Source organism: Struthio camelus, chromosome 2 (genome assembly GCF_040807025.1).
Source record: "Struthio camelus isolate bStrCam1 chromosome 2, bStrCam1.hap1, whole genome shotgun sequence".
NCBI classification, from domain to species: Eukaryota; Metazoa; Chordata; class Aves; order Struthioniformes; family Struthionidae; genus Struthio; species Struthio camelus.
The window spans coordinates 147,051,305-147,073,852 of record NC_090943.1 but is presented as its reverse complement, the minus strand read 5'-3'; the positions used below and the strand labels follow the sequence as shown (position 1 = coordinate 147,073,852).

The window sequence follows — 22,548 nt, the reverse complement described above, 5'->3', positions numbered from 1 at the left end:
AGTTTTGCACACCATTATCTTTTTTGCCATGAAATATAGTTTAGGATTTGCAGAAAGTTTTATTAGCAATAAAATATACATTGTGATTTGGTTAAAAGAGGGTACACAGTGTCTCCCCCCACACTTGTGCCAGGCTTGTGATAACTGTATTCCCAAGTGATGCGAGATAACAGTAGACTCCTGAATCTGTTGGTGTTTGCTGGGTTGATGGCATTTTTTGGCCTGAGGCCAAGTACTGTGATGTATTTGTAGGCCATGTCCTGGGCTGCCCTTTGGCGTGCAGTGCAGTGCAGCCCTTGGGGTGTTGCTGATGATGAGCTTGGGCACAGCAGTGATGCTGCTTTGTTGCAGCCAGAAATACCACATGAGTTTCTGGTAGTTGCACAGTTCTCTGGAGTGCATAGTGTGCTACAACTGATTTTACTATATGCTTTTATTGAAGAAAATATTTTACTGTCTATCTCATAAGAAGCTTTGGTTAGAAAGTCTTGGTAGTATTGTGCAATATACCTACAAAAATCCACCTGCACACCCTTCAGCAAAAGGTTTAATGACTTGAGTCTTTCCCACTCTCCCCATCTTCCCCACCCCTGGGATGTAGGGTATCCCTGTATCTGCTAAAATGGCAATACTGGGGCAAAGCAATTTTGAAACTCAGGCTCTTTATGCTTGAAAAACAACCCTTTTCTCCAAAAGGAAGGAGGAAAAAAGTCCCAAACCTTGCTGGATACATAGAGTTGACAACATGCCTTTGATTGCTTATCTGAAGTGCTTGAACACAAAGTCTTTGGCTTACTATATTATCTTGTGCGGCCCTGTTTTACATCAAGAACAGCTGGATGTATCCAAAGTGCATACTGGCATCTAGTTTCTAAACATTGTGCCATCACGAATTCAGATGGTTTGAAAGGTAGTCATCTAAACAACTATATGTTAATATGGAAAATATGGTGTTCCAATGCCAAATTAAAATTTACTGTCAAATGTGAGGGTTTTTCTGTTTTTATTTTATTTTATTGTTTTTAGCATTTAAGAATGCTAGAGCTAAGATTTAGTGCTTTGTTCGTACTTCAGTTTGGTATGTTGTAGCTGATTGAAGTATTGCCGTGAGATGCTTGTGGGAGCTTTTTCATGCTAGCTGGTTTGGCGGTTGTTCAGAAAGCCGTTTTCACATCTCCTTCCAAACTATTTTGGTAAATGTACAGAGCTTGTAGATAATAACCTATTCAGTAAGTTTTGGTCCTTTTAGATTTGTGTAAAGAAACAATCACACTCTTCAGTTTTGCCGCAGAAATTTAGCAAAAGAGGTATCTGTGAAAGAGAATATTAAGGGCAACATCTGCTGCTTCTTTCTTGGATTAAGTCAGATGACCAACCATGCTATGACTCATACACTTTGAATGTTATATTTCTTGTGTATTAAAAGATGCTGTTTTTAAGGAGCGCTTCTGTTTTGTTTCCTTGTCCTTTTGTCAACTTTGTCATACTATCCCACCTCTGTTTCTGATCATCTACTAGTCTATCCTTTTTGGTACTAATCAGCAGTCAGTACTGGTGTAAACAAGTATTGGAGATGCTTCCTGCCATCCTGGATTAATAGATTTTTAAAGACCAAAAGGAGCTTTTTGATCATGTAATCTGATCTTTGTATAAGAACGTCTATACACTGAGCTAGTTTTCTCTGGTCTTTAGGATTACTATAAATTAGATTTTTCTTTGGCCTAATACATGGCATCTGAAAAATTCATCTGCTATCTGAAAATTTTTATTGGGTAGACTTTTGAAGGGTATTTTTAAGCTTGATCATGATGTTTGCATGGCCGCATGGCTGGCGCTGTCACAGCTGTGCGTGCGCAGCCAATGCTCATCAGTGTCAGGGGAACCTCATGAGACTTGCGTGGAAAGCAGAAATGGAGAGTACTTCCCCCTCATCTTAGGAAGACCGAGGGGATTTTGTGTTCGTCGTAGCATTAGCAAGAGCTTGTTACAGAGGTTAGAGCACCACAACCGGACAATATTGAGGAATTTGAACAGTAACAGGTGTGGGAAAGGACTCAGCTGGACCGCTGTTCTGTCACTGGCATGTTTCCTCCTTTAAGGGAGATTTGGCAAAATATGAGCTGTGTCAGCTTGTGTGGCGTGAATATGGGTGGACTGACTTGAGTTTAACTCTGCTGAGGTGTATTAAGCCTAATGTAGCATTTGTGTAGAAGTGGTGAAGGGGAGAATAAAGCAGGAGGCAGGTGACCAGAAAAGGAGGATTGGGTAGGTTAGTGGTTCTCAAGTTGGCTAGGATGTGCTGTATGTGCCATGTATTTCGGCAGGTTTGTTGCCTCAGGACTGTGTGGAGTACACCCAATTTTTAGACTAGATAAGCAGCTCTTGTGTGACTTTTTCAATTTAGCTGAGAACTGCAACTGCTTTCCAGTGCCTGCTGTCTTCTTGCTGCTGCTTTCTGCCCTTTGTGCCATTGATACAGCAGCCAGCAGCTTAACTTTAATTAATTAATTGAGACTCTCAATTTCTGGTGCTTTCGAAGACTTAAAATTTAGGTTAGAGCTGATTAAAATATTCTAGTGAGGATTTAATCTTGCTGCAGAAGCTTGCCACATGCAGCTGTTGTGCTTCTGAGATGTCCTCCTAGCTTTCTTGGTCATATGCCCTCTTAGATAGACTCCAAATCTCCTGTGAGGAATTACTGTCTATTTTGTTGCTTTCTGCAGCTGTAAATTCGAATTGGTAAGGCGAGGGTAAGACGGTGTAGTGCTCTGCAGCTTGGTAACTCTCAGCCTTTCACGCAGGAGTCGCAGCAGCCTTGAAGTGCTTGCCTGCTGTTAGGAACACATAAAACGAGAGGCTGTTGTCCCTGAACGTCTTTATGCAAGCGCCATATGATGGGCCCTTGAACTAATCGATGCTATGCACCTTATTGATTCGTATCAATGAGACAACAAATATGATTTCATCAGTGATTTATGTTAATCAGAATGGTGTTAATCAAAGCTCTCTGAAAGTGGAAAGCTCATGTCTCAATGTGCTAACTCATCTTTAGCTCCTAATTACGGTACAAAGCTCTTATTCTAAAACAAATCCCAGCTGGAAACCCTATCTGTTAAGTTTGTGCATTACGCAAATCTTAGGATCAAAGATGCGTTTTCTACAGTGGAAATTGCCCTGGATTCTTAACTAGACATAAAGCATAAATCTTTGCTATAACATACCTCAGAAAATCAGTAATTCGTACATGTTTCGTGCTGAAACAAGAAAAATGTATATGGAGTTGTCTTCTGTCTTATATCATGTCTTTAGTTTTTGAGTGATTTAGTTCTTGTCCTGTTGTGAGCTTAAGAAGTCCTTGGTGTGGTAACAGAAAATGTAATATTTCTAGATATGTATAAGTAATATTTTTTTGATGGTAGTTGATCTAAAATAATATAGTGGTAAGGACAGGTTTGTATTTTAGAGGAGAGCTTTAAGCACCTCCATGGTTTCATAAAACAAGCATATTCTTTAAAAAAAAAATTTTTTTTTCATCGTACATTGCTAGTACTGTTTTATAGGACTAAATGAACTCTAACTTCTGTACATTTTACAACTTGATTAGACAGGGAAATGCTTCCCATTCAGTTGTAAACCTGAAGGGGAGGGGAACAAACCAGGTTAAAAATCTTTAATTTGCAGGGATAGTTGCATGTAAGTTATGGATACAAAAGTAACAGGCAAACGTTTTTCTCCTCCACCTACAAAACTTTTGATTAAAATAAGGATATCTTCTGAGTAAAATATAATATTAATTTGTAAATAGCATACAGATGAATGTCACTTACTTGATGCTTCCCATAAAATACATTTTAATACATTGTCTTGCAAAGCTGAGTACAGGAACACAGTTAACGAGTGAAAATGTTGTGGTATATCCAGGCCATCTATGCTTTTTCTTTTGAAATTATTTTGCAGCCTGAACCTAGAGGGGAAGAATGTATATTATAAAGTATGTGCATGAAGATATATATGGCACCCTTTTATCTGTGAAAATAATCATAAAATGATATTTTAATAGATCATTATGGTAAATATCTGACACTGTAAGAAAAAGTAGTGTGGATATGTATACATATTCAAACTCACATATATATTTACCTATGTGGATATACTTGTATAACAATACAAATAATTTTTAGAGTTTATAAAATCTGCTGCATATATACACTATATTTCTTTAACCTCAGTTATCTCGCTTCATTACCACTTTTGATGACCTAGCTTCATTATCATGTTGTTAAGACCTAGCTTCCTATAGTTTTTATATAAACAAATAATTTAAAATCATACATATTAAGTGTGGCTTGCTCTTTTTCAGCAGCCGGACCAAAACCGTTATGAGAGTGTGACTTGCAGTCTAGTCCTGTTAGTGACTCTGGCTTATAGGAATACTTCCCTTTAGCTCCTTTCGTGGTTCCTTCCAAACTGTTCCACCAGTGCCTAACAACCAAAATGCTTTCTCCTGTACTCTGCTGGCATAAGGCTTGAAGCTGATCCTTAGCCTAGGAAGAAGAACAGGTGGGAGCAGCATCAGAAGGCATCATTTGGGGGCAGGGTGTGTGTGTGTGTGTGTGTGCACAGGCGCATGGGAGCCGGGGGTGGTTAGGCTTCCTGTGCAGATGTGCTGTGGCAATCCAGAGTTGTGCTGCCCTCCACCATTGGGATCATCCTAGGCTGAAGTCTTAAAACAAACAAACAGAAAAACAAAAATCTTTTTTTCTTAAATGGTAAAGCGTTAGGTCTTCCCCCCCCTCCCCCTTTTTTTTTTTGTCTAGAGATCTTAAGGTTTATGTTCTGCAGTTTGTACTATCCACTGTGGTTTGTTTTAAATGCTAAATTGATGAGCCATTGTTACAATACCTTCCTTAAGTATGATGTCTGTCTTGGGAAAACATGTGTAATTAAGGACTGTAATACAATACGTTTACGCACAGGAGCAGAGGGAAGATGATGGAGGAGCATGCACACAGTATGATATATAATCCATGCACCAAAAAAAGAGCAGAGGGAAGGAAGCATCCTTGACTTTTGCGATCTTATCTGTGACATGTTAATTTTTAGATAGAAATGACATTTCAGTGAGCTATAATCTCTATATCTAGAAGCATTAATAACTTTAATTTGTACATAAATTTGGCTTTAACAATTATTATTTAAAAATCTATGATTGGTTTAGGTGATGCCACTCTGACTAGTGTTTTTTTTTTTTTTGTCACCTAGAGTTTTATGAAAATTGTAGAAGTAAATATACAGTTAATAACTTTCAAATATTCAGGATCGTGATTTGGAATGAGGTTTTCACTTCATATTGTAGGTGTTTTTTGTTCTTAATCTATGTTGTTATTTCTTTACTTTTTACAGAGAACTGCTGAAACCCGTAGGCTGTCCATCTCTATTGCATCTCTTATTTTTAACCCTTGCTTTAAAGCTACAACTCTTCAATCTTAATTTAAATTAACTTTTATATTGTGTTTTCTATTTAAGCTATATTTGTTCATCCTAATGCTTGCGAAGTATATGGTGTTTTAAAACTATACAAGGCTGTTCATCGTTTGGCACAAATGCTACCTAAGTGTTTGTGTGTGTGCCTATGTGCTTCCACAAAGAGTGTAGGATTAGAATGAAACTTGAACTGCCTGGAGATCTTGCTGATCAAAACATTTTTGTAAAGAGAGGGATTGTAAAGAGTCTTCAGGACTACAGATAAAAAGCATCAGTCAAGTGAAGCTTTTTTTACTTTTAATATGAATGCAGTTATATTTATATATAGTATTGTGGGTAGTATAGGTTAGATCTAGAAGAAGCTCTAGAAACTATCCACCGTTCCTACAAATATATACCAGATAGCGTGTTAATTATGTTAGAGAAACTTGGATGAGTTGATATGACTTAATGGTGTATTACCTGTGATTACTTTCTGTAAAACTTAAATTAAAAAAACCTAAACTATTAATGAAAATTAATAGATCTAAACCTGACAAATTATAGGTTTAAAAGAATATTATAATTTTTAGCTTTAAGTATAATGCTTGGCTTATAATATTCAACAGTTTTATTACAGATGTTGTTCTGCATTTTAATTTGAAATAAGATATATTCTTTTCTGCTTGCACACTAATGCTCCCTGCGCTTCTCTGTTTGGCATTATGTAAGATTAGAGGATGCTTTCAGACTCTTCATTTTCCCACACTATATGTATTTGGTTCCTTTCCCCAAGTTACTTTTGAATCTTATACCTCCACTGTCCCAATTTTATTTCTTCCTTTTGCATGTGGCTAGAGTGCACAGTTGAGCACCAAACAGTAATGACCTTCTCCCCCCCCCCTTGCTGCTTTCAGAATGTTTGTATTTTTGTTCCCGTGGGCACTCAACTTCATTTCTTGGTGACAGTCACTTTCCTCCCTCATATTAAATCTGAACTCATTCTTTCATTGCAAATTAGACCAGGGATGAAAGGAGAAATATTTTCCGTTCAAAATGATTGCCACAGATTTGGGAGAAGGGGTTTTGTTCTTACTTTTAGTTAAAAACACTTTAATTAGTTGTTACCAAGGAAAATAAATTATTTTGAAGAATTTTTATTCATGTCAAAATTCACGTAATGGAAAAAAAGTGGCATGCACGTGGTGGTCGCTTGAAACAGCAGTAAATGGTGTGTGCTTATTTAAAAAGTACCAACTGCTTAAGAATAGGCTGAATTTTAAACTATGGGAAAGAAATGTACACTTTGTTATAATTACAGAGGTCTTTTGTTAAACTTTACAAATGCTATAATATGGTCTTAACCTCTGCAGTTTTTAATGTATAGCATTTTGGTTGTTTTAATGTGATGTCTGATTATTTTACAAGATAAATTGTTATTAGTTTAGCTTTATGTTAATATTCCAAAAGCTGTACATTATAAATAACAATAAATACTTTGAAATGGTGTACACATTGCAGACTGACACTTGCAAAATAAATGATTGATTATAAGTAAAATCTCCTTAATGTACATATTTTAGATAAGTTGCACCTATGTGTACTCCTTTGCATTTATTAACCAGAAAGTTTGTACAGCTATTAAGCTAGCTTTTTAGTTTACTCTATTAGTTTTGTTAACTAACGTGTTTAGGTAAGACATAATTCATAAATTACTTTTGGTGAAACTCTTTTCTTCCCTGTAATGGTATGTGAAGTTAACTTAAAAAATAAAGAATAAAAATGAAATATAAAACTTAAATTGCGTTGTTATGAAAATACAGTAGTGCTATTAAAGTGTAACTAAAACTTTAAATACAAAGATTTTGATGATTTTATCTTCCTCGTGTTATGGAAATTATGGACACTGTTTGTGTAACTGGGTAAAACTGGAACTTGCCACTAACTCAACTTCTGTGTTTTGAATTTGAACAGCTGAAAAGTTAGAAAACTATCAAAATTAGGACAAGTGGTGTCTTTGCCAAGCATGTGAATGTCTTTAAAATTTGACATACAATTAAATTAGAAAATGTTGGGTGAATATATGTTAAAGCTATTTTAATATATAGTTTTAATACTACATACAGTTACATAGTATTATGCATATGTGGGTAGAATGCACAAAAAATATACTGCATGGGAATAAGCGTGGTATGTTCTAGAAATAAGTTAGGAAATAAAGTTTTGTCTTAATATAGCATTAAAAAGCCATGAGTATTCCTTTTGTGAAGACTGTCCTTAGTCCTTAAAAAGGGAAAATATTTTTTTTAGTAGTGTAATGTACATGGCTCTAATTTTCTGTTGTAGATCATTTTGTACGCTGAGACAGTACTTGTTATTTAAAGAGATTCCCAGTGCTTTTGAATTTGTTAGAACGAATTGAAAACTATAAAGAGATTCAGTATTGCTCTGCCCATGGCTGAGAATTCTCATTCCTGCCTGAACCTCCCCACACTGGAAGAAGTTCCTGAAAGTCCCATTTCCAGCTGGGGAAGGATTTCCCCAGTGCGTGCTCTGTGGAAAATGGCCACAAGCTCAAATGTGGCTTGGACCAGTCTCAAACAGTAAGACAGGAGGAAAGGACTGCCAGGCTAAAATCCATGACTCCACCACATTTTTTTGTGTTGGTTTTAAGCTTGGCATTCTCAGGAAACCACATGTGCACCATTGTATTGTGTGTTATTCATTCTTCTCTTCTTCTGCTGGACTGCTCCATTAAATTTTTGAACCTATTGATCAGTTTTAACTAATTTGTTGAACTTACAGGTACTTAAAAGTTTGAAAATTGGTGGCAGATGAGGAGACCCTAGCAAGGACATGCCTCCTCCTCTCATTGGCATGTAGAGCCTGTTACCCATTACCCTTTCCTCCTGTCAAAACAGCTACAGGCCAAACACAGCCCACGTGATGCTGAGCAATGGAGAGAGCTCACTAGCGTGTTCTCCAGGTAGAGCATTGTGCCCTGGGCCTCCTTCTGTCATATGACAGAGGTTTGTCGTGATACTAGAAATTTTTGAGTGCTGGGGATTACTGAACTGGTGAGGTTATTGCTGGGGCCCTGCTGTAGGTATCCCCCTCAGTACTGTTTGGGATTAGGAGGAAATTTGGCCTGGACAGTATTATGCCTTCCTTTTGGGGAACTGGGTGGCAAGGTTATCCTGTAATAAAAATTATTATTGCATCTTGGAAGGTGCTTGGTGGAGGGAATTCTTGCACAAGGGGTCTGGCTTTCTAATAAACTGAAAGAGGAAGCGTGTTAGGGAGAAGTACCCCCTACAGAAAGCAGGAAACAGAGCTGCAGCTACAGTTCCCTGCTACAGTGGGGAAACAAGCACCCTTAATAATCTTCTACCATGAAGGGAAGTGACATCTTGGCCAAGAGTCTGGGGCCAGCTTAAATAGGGTTGGGGACTAATGCTAGCCCTCTAGCACGTGGAACAGATTACAATAGGAAGAGTAAGCTGAAGGGGCCGAGTTTTTGCTAATAGTTCCCAGATGTTGGTTAATAAATCAATGATGTGATCAAACCGTGCTCACAATGGTTTTTCTGTCTTTCTGCAGTGTTCAGGACACCATATTTGATAAATGTTGCAGAAAGTGCTCAGCTATTCTTAATATTGCAAGAGACTTGAAACAAGGATGGGAGCATATCCAGCATCTTGCAAAATATCACACCAAAAGTGTAAACTGGCTTAAGTATTGTTACTTTGGTACACAGAAGGAATGCAATGATGTAAGAAAAAAGGTGTCTGTTAAGGTGCTGCTCATCAGCCCAGTGGCTAGAGCTTTCTGTTTTGTGAGGTTATTCTGTAACAGCCCTTAAACTGTGAAATAAGCTGAATGAGAGCTGAATTCTAGAGTTTTCACATACGGAGATGACCTGTTGTATTTTAAATGTGTTCTGTTTTGTTCAGAATTAATTTTCAAGTGAAAATACATATTAGGTATCAGTAATTGTGAAAAGAACATGAGCAGTTCTTTTGGTATCTCTTAATTTTACTAGATTTGAATGTTTTTGAACACAAATCACAAAAGAGAATAAAAATGATGCGGGTCACTTATAACCTGTTTTCTCCTCATATTTGCAATCTGTTCTCCTTTATATGTTTTCTGCCAGTCCTTTCTCCTGGTCCTTCAGTTAGTAAACTGTTTTAGCCACTCTTTCTTTTCGCGTCTGTACATAGAGACTGTGAGCAGGCATGAGGGCCAAGATGGTGAACAACCACCTCTCCTGTATGTCTTAGAAAGATGCACCCACAGCTATCTTGTACTGAGGATGCCCTGTCTCCATCTGCTTTGGTGGAAGAGCTCACTGAGCACCAGTCTCGCTTGGCCCTTCCTTTCATGTGGCTCTTTGCCTTCCAGGCTACCCGGGTTTGAGAACTACCAGGTTAGAGTTGTGTGCACTGTGAGCTTTGTGGAACAAACATTTAGGAACTGCCCTTAATGTCTCCCATGCTTCCTGCTACAGGAATGTCACATCTTGAGTAGAGCTGCCCGTTGCTGCTGTAGTATTTCTTACTGTTTCTTGTTTTTTTCCTTGTAGCTCAGAGAGCTCTAGCACAGTGAAGTCCTAATCCATGACTAGGTATTGAACAAACACAGAATAATATTACAAAATGAGACCCCTACCCCAGCCGAAACACCGGGCAAACTTCCTGTAACGTGAGGAAGAGTGAAATCTTTAAAAGGCTTATCCTAGGAGAAGTAGTGGAAAAGCTATTTTGAGATGTTTATTTCTGTTAGACAGCACTTACAACATGGTAGGTGGCCATTTTTTTTTTTTTTTAAAGCACAATAAATGTATCAGGAACTTTACTAGATGGTCAGTTAAGAGCTGATAATATAACTCTCTTCCCAAAACAGAAAGAAAATATTTGGACAACTCACTTCCATCAAAAAGACTTGCAAGTCTGTTTATTTGTCACTCTGTCTTGGGTGTTGAGAAACTGGGTACGTTTCTGAGGAGACTGAGGAGCACTTAGGGAGAGCTGTTTGTCTTATGTATCTTTGGCTGTATGGCCTTATCACCATAGTCTTTCAGACAGCTCCCTTTCTTGTAAACAAAAGACTTCCTCTCAAATATCTCTGATGATCAGGTAATCAAAACAGTAGCAGCATCACAAGGAGATGTTATTCCCCAGAAATCAGTAGGCAGACAGCACAGAATCTGCAGCATCAGTGCAGCATGCTTCCTGCAAGCTGCCTGGTTTTCAGCTGGGGCTGCTGTTGCAGCCTTCCAGCCTATCCTCAGCTTTCGCATAGATTTTTAATTCATTCCTCTATTTCAGAGCACATTGCATTAGGCTAATATAGAAGTAACAAAACACTGATTATGGCAGGAGATTGATAAATTTGACCTCTTGACCTAGTACAGGTAATCTAAGCTGCCTTGTGGGTCACTGTTACTGCTTGATTGTCTGAATCTGACATCATCTAGGACCAGATGCAATAAGGAGAGCAAATCCAGACTAGCACTTTGCTAAATCATTTCTTGATTGCTTCAGCTTGTCCTGTTACATTATTCTTAACCCGGTTAGCCTCACTTATTCCTCACTCATCAAGTGCTCTGTCAGTTGGCTAATGAATGTGCTTCTGCCTAGAATTGCCTAATATTTCTCCTTAAGAGTCAAGTACATAATTTAAAGAGTTGATTTTGCCATATTTCTGTGTGAAGTGATGCTGAAAAACGTTTAAGTACAAAAAATAAAGATCTCTTCCACAATCTTCTCTTGTCTGTCTTACTGAGAGAGAGAGGTCTGCCCAAAGTAAGTTATTCTTACTGTATGCTGAGGTAGGTGTTTTGCCTATTTGAAAAGATATAAGACTGGATTTTACAGCAGTGAAAGAAAAGGGACCATCTTGAATAGCTTCTTACAGGTAGCATAGGTATGTATATAATGCACATAGATTTCAGTATATAAATAGAACTCCTTAATAATTACTCCAAAATAGTGACCAGTTCTGATTTAAACATTGTCTACTTAAATGTCATCAGGTCCCTTCATTTGAATCAACTCTTTATACTGCCAATATGTGCAGTATTGATCATCAGTCAATATAGTCTCATTTTTTTGGTAAGTTTGCAAGTGGAAGACACTGTTGAAATAATAGCTCTTTTGACCCTCTACTTTCTTTTTCAGTATTTTATAGTGTTATAATTACTGAATATACTTATATGTATGTTCTGTCATATAATGCAACTACTTCATTTTAGACTTAATGCGCATTAAACTATTAACCCAGTCCCTCCAAGAGATTTACAGATGTCATTAATTCCAACTGATTTTCTCTGCTTCAGGTTTTTGTTTTTTTGCTATTCATTAGAGCAATAATAAAGTTAATTTTTTATTTCCATATTTCAGTGTGCTTTTGGTATTAACTCTTAATGAAGTATCCTTTGCAGGATAATTGCACAATGAAATTACTGAGGTGGTGTCAAAGTTGCTAATTCATCTAAAAGTAATGCTTAACCTGTGTTAGCCAGCATAAATATTGCAAACTTAGAGAGAAGTATAGTATTAATGAATTTCCATATTTGCGTACGGTGATGGTATGGATGGACAATTCTGAAGCAGTAGAACATAATCGATATTTTTTCAAAAGCGAGTACCTGACTGCTTATTTAAATGCCATTTTAACGGAATTTATGGGATAATCTTCTTAAGATAACCTTTTCAAACCTTGTATTACGTTTTCTTTCATTTTGGCATGGAAAGGAATTGGAGAATCATGGGGTAATTTGGGGTGATGTTTGGAGAACATCTAGTCTAACCTGCTGCTCAAAGCGAGCCCAGCTCGAGCAGGCTGCTCAGGACAGTGTCCAGCCAAGCGCTGAGTATCTCCAGGCGTGCGGATTCCACAGCCGCTCTGGACAGTCTCTCCCAATACTTGAGCACCCCTCAGGGTGGAAAAGCTTCCCATACATCTACTTGGAATCGCCTGCGTTTCACCTGGTGTCTGTTGCCTCTCGTCCTCTCACTGTACACCTTTGGGAAGAGTCTGGCGCCATCTTCTCCCTACCCTCCCAGGAGGCAGTTGGAGGCAGCAGTGAGGTCTCTCCTTGGCCTTCTCTTCTCCAGGTTGAACGACCCCCATGGCCTCAGTCACTCCTGTGGGAGCAATCGTGTGCTCTCGCCTCCTAACTGTCTTGGTGCTCTTCCACCGGACTTGCTCCAGTATGTCCATGTGTCGGCGAGTAGCAGGCTGGCCACAATACGCTATGTAAGGTCTCCCAAGGGCCAAAGAGAGGGGGGAGCATCATGTCTCTCGACCTGCTGGCCTCCTCCTTGCTATTACAGCCCAGCACACAGGTGGCCGCCTTTGCTGCAAGGGCACCTTGTTCAACTTGTTGTCTGTGGGGCAGACCTTTGGAGCAGCTCTGCGAAACTGCTTTTTGGCCACGTGGCCCTAGCCTGTCCTGTTGCATGAGGCAGCTCCATCTCAGGTGCAGGACTTAGCATTTGCTGTCGTTGGACTTCATGGAGCTCCTGTCAGCCCAGTTCTCCAGCATCGAAGCTGTAGTCTTGCCATAGGCAGCTATGTGTGCAGCCGTGTAATGCCAGTCTACCCACAGGAAATTGATTCCTCATTTGTTTTGTTTTTGCATGTTGCAAAATGAGATATGCATCACGTAAATAGAAATATATATCTGCTACTGTCTTTTAAATGATATTAGGCTTGTTTTTCTAGAAATGATAAATAAAGAATCCAAAAAAGAACAAGACTTTGTAGAGGAAGAGACAAAACAGTGACAGGGCAACTATTTGTAAAAGTCTATGTAGAAGTTTCTTGGAATAGATGTGATTTTTTAAAAAATATGTTTCATACCTGTCATTGCTTTTTACATATTTTCCTCTATTTATTTATTTATTAAAAATCAGGGTTTTTTTTGTCTTAACTTCATTTCATGAGAGCAGAAGGTCAATATCTGTATAAATACTGAAGTGATCCCCAAGAGAAAACGTTCTTCTCCTAGAAAGTATTCTCATCAGACATTTGGGAATTCTTGCCCATTAAATGGGTTTTACATATTTTAAAATCAGAGTATCTTTTGAAGAGAAAAAACACTATGTATTTTAAATACAGAAAACTGATCATGAGGTAACCTCATCTGTTAGGAAAGATCATAAGCCTCATTTAGTAGGTGTTCAGTCAAAGATGATTTGCTTTAGACCTCCAAAAAACTCTTTTATATAGTCTATTTCAATATAAAATTGACTGTGAAACTCACATTTAAATTCATTAGCCTATTTGTCATTCGCATGTTATTTATGACTTACATCGTTGTAGATGTAACCATAGTGCTCTATAAAAACATTTCGGCAGAGTACCTGGTCTGGAACATTTGCCAAAATGGAAAAAGAGAGAGGGCTGATTGTGCAGGTGTTTTTGTTTTGCTTTACTTTTTTTTAAGTCCTGATGTTTTAGAAGTTACCAAGGTACATTCATACAATAACTCCCCAGATCATGACCTTATGTTAAAAATTTGGAAATGATCTGGGCCTTACTTACAATGTCAGCATAAGATACTAAGAAAACATATTTTGGTAAATTAGTGTTATTTTCTTCAAAAAATTAGCCGTACAGATACTCTTGCATATTTTTAGTTTGCTACTGTTTTAACTTGTAATCACTCTCGCAAATATTAACATGAATGGGCATGTTATCAAGTATCTTAATATAATTATGGTTAATGGCACTTTTAGAATATAACTCCCTTCCTATCTCCAGTGTAATTTTTGCTTTAGCTTTAAAATGTTTGTCATCTGGTGTGAGCGGGATTTATTAGAGCGCAGTAGTTTTAGTGCATTTTGGCAGGGGTGTTTATTCTGACATCACTGCAGTCTATATACAGAATGTGATTTCAGTTGGTTCCAGTGTTAAATTTTTTCATAATTATGCTAGTTTTGGCAGTTCCCTTGGAACTTTTTCACATCTCTTTAATGAACATGTTTTACTTCTGGGCTTATGAGACAGCCACATGTTTGAGAAATTAATAGTGTGCTCTTAAAGTTAACATTAAGCAGAAGCGTGCAGATACAAAAAGCTTTTGGATATAAAGCTAAATAGGAACGTAGTTCCTATAAGGTCATGGCCACTGCTATCATCTTGTGGTAATTAACAAAAACAATGTTTATTTTTTGAAATATCAATAGCTATGGTGAAAAACAGTGTGCATTCCTGTTCATGCAAAACATAAGCGTTTAGACCTTTTTGATAATTGCGTAGTGTAAGGAAATACATGTGTTTTATCCAAAATTAAATAAACTTTTTCAAATGTTTTGTCAGGTTGAATTCTTCTTAAACATAGCTATATGCTATTACTCCATGTAGATTAAGTCATATGGGTAAATTTCTGAGATAAAATTTTATATATTGCATTTTGGCACGGTCTTGGAACATGTACATTTTTATTTTGATTGCTTTTAGGTCCAATGTCATGTAAGTAGTTGCAACAATTTTCCATCATAACAGACTTGTAGCTCAGAGAAATGTAAAAAATGTATTGTATTGAATTTATCTGCATGCTAAGATTTATGGTTTTTCTATTAAAATGATAGAATGGTCCCTCCCGAGGGGGGGAAAAAAAGTGTATATTCCTAACTCTCTGGAATTGACAGAAACTTAAATCAGTCTTATTTCATCTTTAATTGTCAGTATATGCCATATATACTGTATAATGAACATGCTGGGTAGACTTGCATGAATTTATGAAAAACTTCTTCACACATACTCATGTCGGTGCACAGCTAAAATAAGTTAGTTTTGAATGTAATCAGGATTGATACAGTTGACACTTTAAAAATAGAACAGCTATTTTTTCCCCCATAACTTTCTTTTTCTTGTAACCAATGTAAGCATTAGGAGGCAAGCATAATGCAGTCGTATCAGATGAAATCAGTAAGCAGTCCTACTACAGCACGCTGTGCAATCTGTACGTAAGCGCAGTAAAGAGGGAAATGCACCAGTTGAGCTGTGTGGTCACCCTGGCATCTCATTTTTTGCAAGGTCAAAACAGAAACAGCAGTGTGGTGACTCATCAGAAAAAAATATTTTCATGCTACATATGAACTAGTTTCCAACAAAAAGGATATGGTTAAGAGTTATTTCAAAAATTTTGACTTATTCTGGGATCCAGTTTTTCTCAGCAAGCTGGAGGTGTGAAGGAGAGGTGAGCTTTTCTCCTTACAAAATATTTATGTTGATGAAGAGTCTTCTGGAAGCCTAGATTTAAAGCTAAAGCAAAAACCTCAAGCAGTTGTTATTGCTGAGGTATGCTATGAGCAGGACAGTGGTGGCTTAGTAATGAAATCGTACCGCAGATAGAAGTTCTGAGAGAGTCTTCAGGGGATGCACATTCCTCAATGAAAGCGTCAAAAGGTTGTCCGAGATAACAAAAAAAAAACATGGTTGATAGTAAACACATATTTCATTCTTCTTGCAGCTGATGAGTGGTAAGGTCCTGCATCACTGTAGTAGCCAGCTAATCATAATTAAAAAATTGGAATTTTCCAGAATCTGATCCTGACCATAGTTCTCTTTAAGAAATGTGGCCTGTTACAATTCCATATTCATGACTGAAAAACTTCAAATCTTCTACGGTAATTCATCCTTCTTTTAGAAGCCGTCCTCTACCCTTCTAATGTATAAGGGGGTCTGTGTTCTGTATTTTTTCCGTGTCAGTTCTGTCTTATATTTATTTCAGTCTAACCTTATATTGCTTATCATCTCTGCTTTTCTTTCTGAAATGTTATTTCACCTTTATCAGAGAATTTTCCTCCATATTCTGCTTTTCTAAATGTGGAGTAGAAGGAAGGAAACATCTCTTGAATTGTTTTTGAAGTTGTAGTTTTCTATTTAACGTGTAGCATTACGTGTTGCTTAATTTTTTTGTTTAACTTTGTTTCAGAAGGACGTCAAAAGGCAAGTAATGTGAAGTTACTATTCCATTTCATAATTTCTCTGAGACTATTAAAAGGAGCAAGAAAGTATGCCAGGAAGCACATGATGCATCCTGTGCAAAATAAAAATACACTTTAAACTGTCTCCTTTTAGTGGCTAGAGGACTGAAGAATATTGCAGCTTAATTTTAAGATACTTTGCCTGTGTTCCTTGATCTGTTCTTTTTCTGAACCCTTCCTGTAATCTTAGTAGCGCCATGACCCGAAGAGTATTTGCTTCTTTCCAGAAGAGATAGCAAATGAACAAAAACCTGTGAGCGACCACATACTTTGGCTTTGGTCGAAAGAGGAAGTATTTGTTTCCTCCCCAACCCACTCTCCTAGTACACTTGTGAGAATATTTGCGTTATTTTCCTTAGGTTTTTAGCACTGGAATGTTGTAATTAAACTGTCTTTCTGGAATGTAATGGGAACCTCTGCATACTGATGGAGTATTTAAAACTCAAATTCACCTGATCAAGCTTTTTGCACATGTGGGAGTTTCACATTGGAAGTTTTTAATCATATTCTCTTATTATGAGCTACGTTTCCTCTTTCTAAACTCCTAGAGGGGAATAAGTCATATCAAAGCTCAAGAGGAGCAGTTGTCCTCAGTTCATTTATGTTTTCTGGGACTGTGTTTGCTGTTTTAGAAGTCTGAGAAAATATTTTGCCTTATGAGGCGGCTTCGGTTGGCTGTATGAGAGTGGACATGACTCTGACATCTTGGAGCTGTTTGAGGTTGTTTGGTGAGCAGGCGTGTAAGCTGGTGAAAGTGAGCAGTGTTCCTCGTATTTGTTATTGCCGTTTGCAAGGCTTTGTCTTTGTCTTGAGGACAGAAATGCAGCTAGATGCTCTTTGTTCAGTTGAAATCAATAAGTAACTGAATCTTATTTTTTAGTTAATATGAGTATTAGTCATAACTAAAAATCATTTTCGCGTTGTAATCGTTTCTGTAGTTAAATGCATGTACAGAACTGTACTGAAGGAAAAATACTGACAGGAGATTAATACACCGAGTTGTTCTCCTCACATTTTTTTTTCTTCTTTGGTTGACTCAGTTGCTTTCTTTTCCTTTAGCAAGAGGAGCATGAAAGTTGTGGTTCCAGTTCAACGAACCGCAGTGCCACGGAAAGCATGAAATCAGCAGTGAAACCGCGACGAGTTCAACAATCTGCTCCTCCTGACCCTGATTTACCGCCAGGTAAACCATAATTTTAAAAGCTGGATTGTATTTGAGTGATGATAGAAAATACTTAAATTTTGTTTGGGTGGCCAGAGTTTTTAAGTTAGGCTTTCATGTCTCCACCAAACGGTTTCATGTTTTAGAAGGTCTGTCCACCTGCAAATCACATAGAGGTCAGTGGCATATTTGAATATTATAAAATAGAACCAAATTGCAGTAAAACTTGAAGCTAATCCTTTTATCTTTTCCTTCCACTTTGTTGCATCCTTCAGTTTATGTAACTCGTTTGTAGGGCTGAGAAATACTTCATTTAACCACTATTTTTACCTCACTTCTCTTGATAAAAGTGTAAAAAGAAAAAGTCTTAAAAGAAACAAGGTAGCTGCGACTTGATCCATGCCTGTTTCCTAGAGCAAGGTAGATCCTCTACTGCTCACGACTGTTCTGTGGTTCAAATTCAGTTTTTTCTCCATGCTACCCTTATATTTTCAGGTTCTTAGAATTATTTTGGAGGTAGGGTTGCCTTTTTAGGGGAATAATAATTGTGTTTGTTATGTCCTCTATCTACTGATAGAGGTGTTTATTCTTTGTTTTTTTCCCCTGACACGGCAGTTGGTTTGGTTGGAGATATTTATCTGGTTCAAAAATGCCTAAAGAACTGTTGAGGTTTAAATAGAGGGCTCTTCTGATTATCTTGGCCTCTGAGTCTGCATAACAATTTGATGTATGAGGTGTCATTTTGTGCAGAAAAATGAAACTTGAGAGTACTGGAATGAATTAAAATTTGTTTTCTCGGGGCATGTAACTTTAGATGAGTTTGAGACATAAAAGTTTTTTGTTAGGCTTTTCTTCTGCCTTTTGTTAACAGAAAGCTCAAGTTTATATTTACCTTAACTTGAATCGAAGGAGGACCTTGAAGTCTAGTGTGTGGACTATTATGCACTGTAAAGTATTATGTAGTTTTGGAATTGGCCCTTGCAGAGCCAAGTCTGGAGGCTCCGAGGCCGAGTAACCTTTCCAGGGTGGGAACTGCAGGGCTGGTGGTGCCCCTGGCGCTGCCACGGACAGCGCTGCAGCTGCCACACTCTGGAGCTCCTTCTTTGGGCCTCACCTGCTTGCAGATCAAGGCTAGAGAAACAGAGGATTGTGTTTGCTGTCAGTGGCAGTTCTGGGATTTTGGTTTCTCGGGTTTGTTTCCTTGAGTGCCTTCTGGGGACTTCTCATGGAAAGGTCCAGTCTCAGACAGTGAAAGGCTGGGGGCCTGCTTACTGTAATGGCGGCATCTGGGGAAGTTGGACATTCCAAAAGATGAATTTTCCCAAGTGCAAACCTAACGTGGGTATTGCAAGTTGGGTTTGCGAGTTTTCATTTATGAATGTGATGTTGTCCTTGATGGTGATTGTGCTCAGATGGGCAATACCTGGTGACAGTTCTTAGGTTACAGTCTGATAGATTCTGTAGCTGTACTTTCTGCTTCTGGGAATCCACAGAGTATTGTCACCCCCTCCTTTGTTATCCCATTCCTTCCTCAAATGCATCGAGTAGATAATGAAGCCTAATAGTTCAGAGGGTATGTGTGAGATGCTTACCTTATTGTATGGACTGTAAGTCACTTTTCGTGTGGCTAACGTCTCTTAAGTGCAGTTTATTTTTGATGTATAAATAACACTGTTTAATTTAGAAGTCCTGTGTGGTAAAACACCTAGATAAGCAGTAGAGATCTCCTTTTATGAGGATTTTATTTCCTTTCTTATAGGACATGGCCTTGGTAAGCTTTAATTTGCACATCTTGGATTTTGGTAAGGTGTTGAGACTTTATATTTGTTTAACTCTTTGGAAGATGCAGCTAACAGATTGCTGTTGTCATTTGTTGAAAGATTTGAGTGTCCTTCAGCTCTCCTGTGTTCTCAGAGATAGCAAATGGAGCTAGGCAGAGCTCAGCTCAAAATCTAGCCTGCGTAATAACTCAGCACCATTAAACTTACGGGAGATGCTGCCAGTCTGATCATATCAATTCACTGGAATCAGTAGATCACTTTGTGAGTTATATTACTACAGTATTGTTTGGATGTTGGAGCTCAAAGAGCATTTGTAGTTCCTACTGCACAAAGCGGTCTGCGGGCTTCTGGAGAATTCAGAAAAATTGCACACGTGGATACTGGGTTGCACCTCAGGACAGGATTCCCCTTACACCCTTTCTGGTGATTTTGGTTGCCTTGGTATATAATACCTGAATTTTGAAGGCAAGGATTTTCATAGTGTCATGCTTAAAAATTACAGGAGTAAGAACCAACCCCCAACTGTTCTCCTCTGCTTATATTTAAAGCAGAACAAAAGCCTTTATTCTGTATTGCATGTGGACTTGCTGGATGCCTTTCTTTAGTTTTGAATGCTAAAAATTACAGTTTAAATACATTTTCTTCTTTTAACAGATTGCTCTTCATTCATAAGAATCTGATTATAGTGTATTTGGAGCTAAAATTAACTGGAAAGATGGTGCTTGCATGGTACTTCTAACAATATGCTGTACCACAAATTTAAAAACGTCTTGGCAGAAGAGGGTTGACAAAGCTTTTATCAAATCCCTGACTCCTGTTTCATTTGGGAGATATAATTCTGCTTTCTCACGTTATGTATTCAAGCAAAGAGACATGCAGCTGAAAGCCAGTGTTTTGGATTTTAAATTATTCTGTGTTGTAACTCTGTTCCTGAATTATTCTGGGAGTTATCAGTACAACTTGTTTTTTTTCTTTTTGTCTTTGCTGCTGTGATATTGGATTTGTAATGTTTGTTGTCCACAGCAGGAAAACATAAATTAGACAACATTTGAAAGACCTCTGAAAGCAAAATACTGAAAAATCTTTTGGACCTTTGGAGGGACAGCTTCAGTTTCTTTGATGAAATTAGTAACTTGCTCCAGGATCCTCGCCAAGTTAGCGGTTATGATTTTCTAATTGTTGATTTTCTAGTCTGCATAATATTTCTGCCTTACGCTTAAGAAAAAGAACTAAATGCTTTGCAGTAATTTCTGTTAGCAGACAGGCGAGTTTATACCGCTCTAGTCATGAAATAAGGTCTCTTGTGCTCTTTTTTCATACTTACGGGAATAGAAATGAGAGTCACACCCCTTAAGTACTTGAAATAATTCATCAGATTTTATAAATTAATATAATCTAAAAATATATGTCAGTGACAAAATTCTTAGAAGTTACTCTCCATATTTTTCAGTAGTTTTTATTGGGTTGACAGGCAAAAATGGTACACTCGGATTAGGTTAGAAATCTGACAGTATTAAGCTGTCAGAATTTTGACTTTCACTGGGGTTTTTGGATTCCTTGCTTACATAAACAAAGTTCTAAAACATTTTTCTGGTTTTGTTTTAATACAATCACGATCCTATCAAGATGGTAGTTAAACTGGTTAAGTTAAATTGGTATTTCTGTTCTGTTAGAGCTAGACTTACTCAAAGGGCTCAAAAAACAGCAAAAGATGAAGCAAGGTGAATTATGATAAGAAATGAACAAAACATATCAATGTGTTGTACAGTTAAGATAGAGAATAGTGAATATTAATTTTAAAACATACCAATGTACCTAATCAGAATCAAAATACTCTAGCAGTGGTATCTGAAAGCACTTTTAGCATCTAATAAAATAAGAGGTTATTGAATGCTTTGAATGCTGGAAAAAGGAAAAGCATTTGATGTAGATGTTAGTCAAGTATATAAACTTGCAGTTGTGATATTGAAGAAAGTGATTTATTTAGCAGTAAAATCCTCCTCATACTCCAAGATAAAGTGTGATATTAGAGTGTGAAAGCTATGGATAACTAGAAAAAGCAGAATTTAGAATGGGAGTAGCAGCCTAACTGGTCATGCAACTTTTTGAAATTCATTTTAAGCTTTTTAGATTTAATTAAAATTTCTCTTATAAATGAGTCTTAAGGCACGTTTCAGAAGACTACCTTCTAAACATGTGGATTTAAGCCTGTACCATTTTTAAGTGCCTTTTTTTCCAGAATAGTTACCACACTAGACCTTCATTATATGTAGTGGATGTATGTTTAGATAGAATATGTGAGTAATGTTATAAATTCTTAAAACGTAGAAATTTAAGACTTGTTCTTTTTCCAGCAAAATTAGTTAGCTCCATAGTTACATTCAGTATACAGAAAATACATGAATATGGGTAGTATTTAATTTCTTTACCATATTGTTAAAATATGAGTGTTTACTGCCTAGTGGGAATTCAGACGAGATCATTTTTCCAATCATATTACATCTGAAAAAATTTATATGGATTTCTTCCCAGAAGGGTTCAGTGCAGGTGCTCCCTATTTTGGTTGCTGACAGAAATTGCTTTTGTTATACCTCACAGGGGTCTTGTTGAACGTGATGGGGATATGTTAGCTTGTACAATAAAAGAACCCTAGGAATACTAATGTTTTCAATGTTTTAAATCTTTTTAAAAGCTAATTGAGAGGGGAAGTAGACATAATCTGTGCATATTTGAACAGTATCCTAATAACTGGGGCGTTCATCTTTTCAAACCTATTTCTAAATATCTTTGATTTTAAAAAGTTACTGTCACTAGAATTCTTGCTCTTCAATAATCCAGTCTTGTGTTATCTTAAAATGAATGTGATGGTTAATTTTTGCCATCATAAAACAATCTTTTATGCTACATTAGTTTCTTAGAATTTTGCTTTTCTTATTTCTCTGCTGCATTTCCAGGAGGCTGATTGACTTAACTGCACTGAATGCTCTTTTAAAGCATTTTTGAGCCTTGTGATTTTTGGATAAATAAAGGGCAATGGTATTTGCTTTGTTGCTGAGTTAAAATAGAATATAACTTTGAATCACTTGAATAATAAATGAACTTGGCAACATGTCTTTATAATCACTCCAAATAATTGCTT

The 22,548-nt window shown here is 37.3% G+C and overlaps 1 protein-coding gene across 4 annotated transcripts in view; it reads left to right on the top strand.

The window, feature by feature from the left end:
- Positions 1-22,548, top strand: part of VPS13B (vacuolar protein sorting 13 homolog B) — a 484,859-nt gene that overhangs the window by 30,316 nt on the left and 431,995 nt on the right. For all 4 annotated transcript variants that reach the window (XM_068932943.1, XM_068932945.1, XM_068932942.1 and 1 more), the window contains exon 4: positions 17,526-17,649. In XM_068932943.1, coding sequence (XP_068789044.1) covers positions 17,526-17,649 — 124 coding nt within the window. The remainder of the gene's footprint in view (positions 1-17,525; positions 17,650-22,548) is intronic.